Source organism: Vipera ursinii, assembly GCF_947247035.1.
Source record: "Vipera ursinii genome assembly, chromosome: 1".
In the NCBI taxonomy this organism is placed as follows: Eukaryota; Metazoa; Chordata; class Lepidosauria; order Squamata; family Viperidae; genus Vipera; species Vipera ursinii.
The window spans coordinates 11,002,702-11,013,376 of NC_139512.1; the positions used below are offsets into that span (position 1 = coordinate 11,002,702).

The 10,675-nt window shown below is 48.6% G+C and overlaps 1 protein-coding gene across 4 annotated transcripts in view; it reads left to right on the plus strand.

Annotated features, from left to right (window-relative positions):
- Positions 1 to 10,675, plus strand: part of NCLN (nicalin) — a 48,130-nt gene that overhangs the window by 17,367 nt on the left and 20,088 nt on the right. For all 4 annotated transcript variants that reach the window (XM_083363817.1, XM_083363819.1, XM_083363816.1 and 1 more), the window contains exons 4-5: positions 3,989 to 4,083; positions 5,536 to 5,616. In XM_083363817.1, coding sequence (XP_083219943.1) covers positions 3,989 to 4,083; positions 5,536 to 5,616 — 176 coding nt within the window. The remainder of the gene's footprint in view (positions 1 to 3,988; positions 4,084 to 5,535; positions 5,617 to 10,675) is intronic.

Sequence of the window (10,675 nt, forward strand, 5' to 3'; positions counted from 1 at the left end):
TCTTTGCCCTAATCTTGAGTGTCAATTTCTGGATTGCAAGTGCAGGTGGTCCTTGACTTACGACCGTAATTGAGCCCAAACTTTCTGTGGCTTTGTCAAGTGAGTTGTGCCCCATTTTACGACCTTTCTTGCCATAGTTGTTAAGTGGGGGCCTGCAGTTGTTAAATTAGTAACACAGATGTTAAGGCCTGCGGAGATTCCCTTGTCTTCCAAGCCTTGGTTGTCCCAAAGCTGCTTTTTTTTTTCCCCAGGAGGCAACTGGACTTCCTTGTTTTTTCTCTGAAAACGTTTCGCTTCTCAACCAAGAAGCTTCTTCAGCTCTGACTGGATCCTTCCCTTCCCCACCATCAAGTCAGAGCTGAAGAAGCTTCTTGGATGAGAAGCGAAACGCCTTCAAAGAAAAACAAAGGAAGTCCAGTTGCCTCCTGGAAAAAGCAGATGTCAACGCTGCTAATATCGGATGTTTTTTTGCTTTGACAACAGGTGGAGAGGCAAGCGTTTTCTTCTTTTTGCTTTTACTCTTAGAGTTAGAGTTAAATGATCCTGGGGGGAGGAACGGGCATGAGAGTTTAGCTAGACATAACATCAAGGCTATGGTCTTCCCAGTTGGGACCATAAGAAAGGCTGAGCGCCAAAGAATGGAGGCCTTTGAACTATGGTGCTGGAGAAGACTCCTGCGAGTCCCTTGGACTGCAAGGCCATCAAACCGGTCAGTCCTAGAGGAGATCAACCTTGACTGCTCTTTAGAAGGCCAGATCCTGAAGTGGAAACTCAAATCCTTTGGTCACCTAATGAGAAGGAAGGACTCACTGGAGAAGAGCCTAATGCTGGGAAAGGTTGAGGGCAAGAGAAGAAGGGGACGACAGAGAATGAGGTGGCTGGATGGAGTCACTGAAGCAGTAGGCTTGAGCTTAAAAGGACTCCAGAAGATGGTAGAGGACAGGAAGGCCTGGAGGAACGTGGTCCATGGAGTCGCGATGGGTCGGACACGACTGCAACTTAACAACAATACTGAACCTAGTGTGAGAACCAAGGTTATTGAAATAAGAGATGATAAGGAATTGGCGGGCTGGAGGGAAAGCCCGTGTTTCAAACTAATTGTGGTATGTGATTGATGACTGTTAATTGGAGGAGGGTTCAGTTTTTGGCTTCGATTATGTAGTGCCGATGCCATGCTACTCGAATAAAAGATCCTTTAAGGTAAACGATGCCTCGAAGTTCTTTTGAAGAGTTTCATCTGTCGGAACCATGACAGCACCTTTGGGACATGGATGTTAAGCGGATCCAGCTTCCCCATTGACTTCGCTTGTCGGAAGGTCACCAAAGGGGTTAAAGGTGACCCCCAGGGCACTGCAACTGTCATTAACACGTGCCAGTTGCCAAGCGTCCAAATTTTGATCTCCCGAACCACGGGGGATGCAGCCACGGTTGTCAGTGTGAGCAGTGCTTTTTTTCTAAAAAAAAAAAAGGTGCCAGAACTCTCATCTTGGCGGGCGCAAGGGGTGGGGTGGGTGTGGGGTGCTGCTGCAGTCACAGGTGCGAAGGGTGTTGGTAGCGGGCTCCCCCCCCCGGGGATGGTGCTGCAGAGCCCACTCTATATTTTTTAATGGGTTTTATATTGTGATTGTTTTAATTGGGCAATTATTTAATCCTTTTTTAACTTTTGTATTTCTATTTATATGCCCTGTTCACCGCTCTGAGTCCTCCGGGAGAAGGGCGATATATAAATTTAATAAATAATAATAATAATAATAATAATAATAATAATAATAATAATAATAATAATAAGGCAGGGCTGCGTGGTGCGGGCAGCGGAGGCAGTGCGGGTCAGGCGATGTTTTAATCTTAAGATTTTAAAAATATTTTTTTTCTATTGTAAGTTTTCCCAAACCTCACCATGTGGATTGCATACAAATATTATATAATTGGTAAATAAAGGTAGAACATACGTTAAATATACATCAAATGATAATATGCTTCCCTACAAAGTCAATTCTTGCTCAATGACAGACCAAGGAGTTAACTCGGAAAGGCAAGAGGCAAATCTAGAAGAGATCTGTGCAACTTGTAGAAGGGAAAGGCCCACACTGATAAATTAAAAATCCTTGTGGTCTGCAAAGGACTGCTGGTGGGCTAATCAATGATTTGGTGACTAGAGGAGCATCTACAGTGTTGCAGTTCATGGTCAGGGTAAGCCATGGAGGCACTAGGCAACATGACTTTCAGGGCAGTGGTGGTGATTTTATTACTTAAAAAAAAAGTCTGTGCTCTGTCCAAGGGTGCTTGGTAGGCTGCATGTACAGACCTGGTCTAGAATTTATTTTGGAGCATTCAACTATCTAGAGCAGGCATGTCAAACTCATTTTGTTTGAGGCAACTTCTTATAAAAGAATTGCCATTAATTGGTTTTTTTTAATTAAAGAGTTTTACAAAAACAAGATTTTACAATATATCCCCAAATCCCCCCCACCCCAAACTCGCCCACTTCCCCCCCACTTCCCAGAGCTAAGTACAGGATTATAGTTATAATAATCATATTCTAAATAAAAATTATGCATAATATACAATTAACCAAATTCATAATGTGCTTTAACTCCCCTTTAACATAACTACATACAAAGTACCAATAACAATATCCCTCTAAAATCTACTCATAAGCTAAATGCCATTAATTTGTTTTAATAAAATAATTTAAATCAATTTTTCACTTGATTTCAAATTAAATGAATTATATTGGTTGACAATGAGATTTTTTTAGTACAATTGGCAAATGCAATAAACTGGTTTTAGGTATATGTTACTGGAAGGAAAAAGCAATCCCTGTTGCATTACTGATCCCAGAGAAACATTTGCATGTATGCAGGTATCCTTAGGGTGCCATAGTTATGGATGAGAAATATTGGTTGCAAAGTTGGCATTTCTGGATGTAATACAGATATTTTGGACTTACTTTTGTTTCTTTGCATGTTTGATATTTTTAAAAAGGCATATGCTACTGACTACGCTTATGCACATATGTAACATAATCACTGCTTGTCCAAAATTTTACTATACAGTTAATACCACCAGAAATTATTTTAGCCTTTTTAATAAATGATGTTACTGAAGTTAAGCTCACCAGGGAAAACATCATATATTGTTATGTATATACTAGGTTAATTATTTAAAGACCGAAGTGCAACATAACTAGATTCTAAATAATCTATTTTTCAAAACACACAACAGTCCAAACAGTAAAAGTAAAGTCCAAATTAAGAATATTTCATTCTTAAGAATTGTTTAGATTCAAAATAGTTTTCAGGAGTGTACAAAAGATACTATTTTTTCTATAATCAGCTAAATTAGACATATTACATTGAGAAAAATGTTTCTCATTTCTTTCCTGTTACCTTTGATTTCATTGCAGAGATGTTAACATAAGAAATAGATTATTTTGTTAATTTTACCTTCCAAAAGACAGAAGCAGATGAAAAATGTGAGGTTCTTTCCTGTTGGCTTTTTTGAATTAGCTGTTTTAGATTCTAAAAGTTTAGTTCCTAAAGAAGTAATCCTGTAAATAATTTTAATGTCCTCCTCTAGTGCAGGCTCTTTTATGACTCAAGGACTTCAACTCCTAGAATTCCTGAGCCAGCATGGCTCAGCTTGGAAAGCTCTCCCTTTCCCCTCAGCATGGCTGGCTCAGGATTTCTGGGAGTTCAAGTCCATGAGTCATAAAAAAAGAGCCAAGATTGCTAGCCCTGCAATAGGCTTAGGAAAGCCAATAAGGGTGCTGGGTTTTTTTTTGTTGTTGTTGTTTTTTTGCAAAAAAAGGTGCCGGAACGCCGTTCTGAGCGTTCTATGAGAAAAAAAGCCCTGAGTGTGAGAAACAGTCCCAAGTTCCTTCCCCCCCACTACCCTTGTAACTTTGAACGGTCACCGAATGAACAGTTGTAAGCCGAGGGCTACCTGTATTCGTTCCTTTCTTTTAAACCCCCTTTTTCCTTCCTAGTCCTCCTGCACACTGCGACGGCCAACGGCTTCCAAATGGTGACCAGCGGAGCTCAGAGTAAAGCCGTCAACGATTGGCTCATCACCAGTATAGAAGTGAGTTTGGAGGGGGGCTTTTTTTTTTTTTTTTGGTAGGCTGAGGTCTTTCCTGCGGTTTGCAAAGCCAGGATCTTCCCGGCCTCTGCCCTCAGGCCCTGCTAAGCTAAGATCATTCAAAGGCACGTTATTAGCCGGAGTGCTGAGCACATGATTTTTCCAAGGCACTTGAATTTTAAGGAGCAGCTGGAAGGAGGGACTTTGGTTCATTTTTGCAGCCAAAACAGTAGGCGGCACGGGTTAGAGCAGGGGTCTTCAAACTGGGCCACTTTTAAGACTCGTGGACTTCAACTTAGGGCTGGCTGAGGAATTCTGGGAATTGAAGTCCACGAGTCTTAAAGTGGCCAAGTTTGAAGACCCCTGGGTTAGAGCTTTCATTGGGAGTGCTGGCTTTCTCGGAACAGCCTTGCCTGGTTGAGCTGCCAGAGCGGAGGTCACAGCGAAGGATTTTATTAGGGAAGATACAAGAAGTGTGGGGAGGGATTTTGTTTTTTTTTAAAAAAAAATGTTTTACTAGGTTGTTTTTTTAATCCCACCTTTATTGTATTACTTTTTTGTAAGTTAAGGTGGTGAACTTACTTAATACCGCTTCGTCTTTGCATTGTACTGTATCTTATTTCACATTGTTTTATTGCTCCCTTTTGACTTATTTTAATTTATTTTTAATATTTATCTTGATTTACTTATTGGATTTATCCGAGATCATCCAGCTGGCTCTCAAGCCTAAGGCGGGACTAGAACTCACCGTCTCCTGGGGATCAGCCCACAGTTACTCAGTCATCTTTCATGCCTCAGGCGGGATTGGAACTCACCGTCTCCTGGGGATTCGCCCACAGTTACCCAGTCATCTTTCATGCCTCAGGCGGGATTAGAAGTCACCGTCTCCTGGGATTCGCCCACAGTTGCCCAGTCATCTTTCATGCCTCAGGCGGGATTAGAAGTCACCGTCTCCTGGGATTCGCCCACAGTTGCCCAGTCATCTTTCATGCCTCAGGCGGGATTAGAACTCACCGTCTCCTGGGGATTCGCCCACAGTTACCCAGTCATCTTTCATGCCCCAGGCGGGATTAGAAGTCACCGTCTCCTGGGATTCGCCCACAGTTGCCCAGTCATCTTTCATGCCTAAGGCAGGACTAGAGCTCCTAGACTCCTGGGGATTGGCCCAAAGTCACCCAGCCATCTTTTTTGTGCCTACGGTGGGACTAGAACTCCCAGCCTCCTGGTGATTGGCCCATGGTCATCCAGGCGACTTTCACGCCTAAGATGGGACTGGAACTCACAGTCTCCTGGTTTTCTAACCTGATGCCTCATCCAGCAGAATATATTATGTGAAGGAATTGGGAAAGGGAGCCCGTGTTGGATTTTAAACACATTTAGACCCTTCTCAACAAGTTTCAAGCCGATCCGGGTGTGAATGATTTTTGCAGCAGCTCTTATCTCTTTCCTTACAAGGGGCGGCTGACAGGCCTTGGAGGAGAAGACCTGCCTACCATCGTACTGGTTGCTCATTACGACTCTTTTGGAGTTGCACCGGTAAGGACTTGCTGGCAAAAGTTCCACATTTTAGGCATTTTCATTACGATGCAGCTCAGCTCACTGATCTGAGTTCGTTGTAACTGCTGTTTACGTTGCTGCCAGTCTTCTGAACAGTACGCCTTCCACTTTAAAAAAAAGCTTCCATTTTACAGATTTCGGATGCAACAGACCAAGCTTGGCTTCTGGCCGCTAAGCTTTGGCATTCATGTAAAACACCATTCGTCATTTTAAGCGTGTGTAAAACAGGTTAAAAAAAAAATAGAAGAGAATTCTTTATTGGCCAAGTGGGATTGGACACCCAAGGAATTTGTCTCAGGTGCACAAGCTCTCAGTGCACATACAAGCAACAAAATGATAGATCATTAATCACAGATCGCGGTTAAATCGTTAATCATAAAACAAGCGACAAATCATAAGATACCAATACGAGAAGGCAGTTAGGAATGATGAGACAGATGAGGAGAGGAAGGATAGCAATACGGCCCTATTACACGGGGTAAATATCCTTAGAATCATAGAGATGCCAAGGTTGGCCTAGGGCAGAGGTAGGCAACCTTGGCTCTTTTACGACTCGTGGACTTCAACGCCCAGAATTCCTGAGCCAGCATGGCTCAGCTTGGAAACCTCTCCCTTTCCCCTCAGCACGGCTGGCTCAGGAATTCTGGGAGTTGAAGTCCACGAATCATAAAAGAGCCAGGGTTGCCTACCTCTGCCTTACACCTAAGACAGTGCTGTGGGAATTAGGTGTTCAGCAGAGTGATGGCACAGGGGGAAAAATTATCTTTGTTTCTAGTTGTTTTGGTGTGCAATGCCGTATAAGCAGGGGTGTCAAACTGCCAGACGCGTCACGAGGAAACCGCGCCTACCCCATTGCCGGCAAGTTCCGATACATCCCTCCGAGGTCCCTTCCAAGTGAACCAGTGGTTCACTATGGGGCCAGTTTTGCTGAAAACTGGAACACTATGGGGTGTTGTTGTTTTGTTTTTTTTTTGGCAAAACTGTCATAAGTTTGCTCAGAGTCACCTTATCAAGGAAATTTATTTTATTTATTTATTAATTCAATTTATATACCACCCTTCTCCCGTAGGACTCAGGGCGGTTCACAAGGTTTTTAAAAAACAGATACAACAATTACAAAACTTACAATCAAGATTGTAAGATGGCGACGGCCGCAACTTAGGCTTCGGGCGCTCTTTGAGGGCTTCTAAGGATTTAGCTCGGGGAAGCCCACGGTATGTCGAGGCAATTCTGGGGGTGGGGGGTCTAAAAACAGCTGCTGGGCGCTGTTTTTCTGCGGCGCTGATCCCCCCCCCTTCGAGCCAGCGGCTTTTGATATCTGCCGCCTGTCAACCTGCCGGCCCATGATGGCGCCGAACGCTGCTACGCTGTGAAACCCGAGATGTCAGCCCTGCTTCTTCATCTGCTGCTGGCTGAGGCGACTTCGCGCTGCTGTTGGCTGTGGCTACTCCGGGACTCGGTGGTTTTTAAAACAGCTGCTAAGCGCTGCTCTCTGTGGCGCTGAGCCCCCCCCTCCGAAATAGCGGCTTGTGGATTCTAGCGAGCGGTGCCGTCTGTCGACTTGCTGAGCCTCATCATGGCGCTGAGCGCTGCCACGTCGTGAAGCTCGGGACGTCTGCTTTGTTTTCATCTGCTCGCGGGCTGAGGCAGCTTTGGGGACTGGGGATTGTTGGAACAGCTGCTGGGCGCTGCTTTTCGTGACGCCGAGCCCCCCCCCCCCACCAGCGGCCTGCTGATTCGAACGAGCAGCGCTGAGAATTTCCTGCCGACCTGCTGAGCTCCGTTATGGCGCCGAGCACTATTACAGCGCCGGGAAGCCCGAGACGCTTTGCCTGTCTTCCTTTCTCTGCTTACTCGCCGTGGATACCCTCTGTTGTGGGAGGGGCAGCGGCGATGATCCCACCGGACGGAGATTCTTCTACTACCATCGGCTGGCTGGCACCGTTTTCAGCGGTGCGGAGCCTCCTTCTCCTCCCGGATGGTGGTTGCAGACTGTGGGCCTGGTCATCGGCCTCGGCGGACATGCTAGCGAACTTTTTGATTCAATATAGCTGCTGGGACTACCTCTTTCCTCCGTTGGAGATGGTTTGGACTGGCGGACGGGCATTGACTGACGGCGCTGATTGGCGGTGTGAGGATCAACAGAGGCTTGGCCTCCTTGTCCTTTACTTTTTTGTTACCAGGCAGGCGTTATGACTGGCTCCGTACCTGATGGGAATTAAGATCTCCCTATTGATAGTCTAATGTGGACGGGACCGAACCGTGGTGGGAGGACGGTTTTGGACTTGTCAGCGTCCACCTCACTGGTGTGAGAGACCAGTTGGGGTGGGCCTGGCTCAGGATCCCCTTTTTCTCTCTCTGCTCCAGTCAGATGCCTCAGCCGGAGTGAGAGGACGGCTGAGGTTGTCTTCTGGATTTCCATCTCAGGTGAGAGCTGAGATGGCTCTGCAGATTGAGAGATACGCCCACTGGACTTTTTCTTTTTCCATCTATGTACCATCAACGAGCAATCCTCTTGATATATTTGCAACATCGGCCCTGAGAGACTATTCGAGCGCAACATGATTTATCGTTATTCCGAAGCGGACTTGTATGCCCTTAGGGCGGTTCCTGCCTCATGGGCGCGACCTGTCGCCTGTTTCCATACTCCCCTTAATGACGGGTCCAAGCTTTGGGACTCCGAGAGGTGGTTGGGCTTGGACAGGGGCCTCGAGTTAAGACGCGCTAAGAGGCCCCTGATAAGATTCTTAGCCGGTTATTTTAAGAGGTTAGGGAGGGGGAGGGTGGGGAAGGAATCTATAACCGGCACTCAGTCTGGACCTGTTAGAGGTCCCGACGGGACGGGGTCGGGGGAGGTGGCTGCTGGCGCTGGGAATGTGGGGGTGGGGCATCGAATCCCCACGGCGATAGGGTATGGCAGCAGGTGTTTGCGCGGAGGGCCATATCAACATCTGGGATCGCGCCCCCGCTATCTCCGAGCGGTGGCGCGCTCCGACCCTCCGGTTAGCACCCTCCTACCCGGGGATGAGGGTGATCAGGCCCCTGAGCTCAGGTTGGTCTATTTTAACGCTAGATCCGTAGTTAACAAAGCTCCCCTCATCCGTGACCTGATCGAGGAGGAATGTGCGGATCTAGCGTGCATCACGGAAACTTGGTTGGGTTCGGAGGGAGGGGTGCCTCTCACCGAGTTATGCCCGCCAGGTTTCCGGGTGCTGCACCAGCCACGGGCTCAGGGCAGGGGTGGTGGGGTGGCAGTGGTTATTCGGGAGACTCTGTGTCCTCGGGAGGCCACCATTGTCCAGATGGCCGGGAGTGAATCCCTCCTCTTGAGATGTGGTCCTCGGGTTCAGCTGGGCTTGTTGCTCACATACCTGGCGCCCAGCTGTGTGGCAACAGCCCTGCCTGAGCTGCTCGACACCCTCTCAGGGTTGGCGGTGGAGTTCCCCAGGCTTATAGTCCTGGGTGACTTCAACCTGCCATCACTGGGGGGGTCGTCGGAGTTAGCTCGGGAGTTCATGGCTTCCATGACAGCCATGGGCCTGACCCAGGTTATTGAGGGCCCTACTCACGAGGGGGATCATACTCTCGACCTGGTGTTCCTGTCTGGACAATGGTTGGATGATCTGGGAGGGGGTTCCCCGTCCATCACCCCTCTGTCATGGTCAGATCATTACCTCCTGAGGCTGGTTTTCCGTCATGCCATCCCCCGCCGCTGGGCGGCGGAACCGACCAGGTGGTTCCGCCCCAGGCGCCTAATGGACCCGGACCGGTTCCAGAGGGCGCTTGGGCCGATACCTATCACCCTTACCCACAGCCCAGTCGATGCTCTGGTGGAGGCCTGGGAAACGGCTGCCACCAGGGCACTCGACTGTGTTGTACCCATGCGACCTCTGACTCGGCGCAGATCCCGTTGGGCTCCATGGTTCTCTGTGGAGCTCCGGGAGATGAAGCGTCGGAGACGAGGTCTAGAGAGCGGTTGGAGATCCAGCCGATCCGAACCCGACCGATTGCAGTTAAGAACCTTCATAAGGTCTTATCTTGCGGCGATAAGGACGGCGAAGTCTAACTACTTTGCCGCCCTTATCGCGTCCGCAGATAATCGCCCGGCCGCCCTGTTTAGGGTGACTCGCTCCCTCCTTAACCAGGAGGTGAGGGAGGATCCCTTGCAGGGACGAGCCGAGGAGTTTAGTCATCATCTGACGGACAAAATCGCTCGGATCCGGACCGGCTTGGACTCTGACTGGGCAGAGTCTGATGTGGAGGAATCAGGCGGTCTTGAGCACGTTATCTGGACTGAGTTCGACCCTGTTTCCCCTGATGATGTGGACAGGATCATGGGGAGACTGAGCTCCACCACCTGTTTGTTGGATCCGTGCCCCTCCTGGCTAGCTTATGCGGCTCGGGAGGGAACACGAGGCTGGTTCCATGCAGTAATAACTGCTTCTTTGAAGGAGGGTGTCTTCCCTGCCGCCTTGAAGGAGGCGGTGGTGAGACCCCTCCTCAAGAAGCCTGCTTTGGACCCGGCTGTTTTAAACAACTATCGTCCAGTCTCCAACCTTCGCTTCCTGGCGAAGGTTGTTGAGAGTGTGGTGGCGCATCAGCTCCCTCTGTTCCTGGAGGAAACTGATTATCTGGACCCGTACCAATCGGGCTTCAGGCCTGGACACAGCACGGAGACGGCATTGGTCGCGCTGGTGAATGATCTCTGGAGGGCTAGGGACAGGGGTTGCTCCTCTGTCCTGGTCCTATTAGATCTCTCAGCGGCTTTCGATACCATCGACCATGGTATCCTGCTGCGGCGTCTCAGGGGGCTGGGAGTGGGAGGCACCGTTTTACGGTGGTTCTCCTCCTACCTCCAGGGCCGCTCGCAGTCGGTGTTGACAGGAGGGCAGAGATCCGCCCCGAGGTCTCTCACTTGTGGAGTCCCTCAGGGGTCGGTTCTCTCGCCCCTCCTGTTCAACATCTACATGAAGCCGCTGGGCGAGATCATTCGTGGTTTTGGGGTGGGGTATCACCAGTACGCTGATGATACCCAACT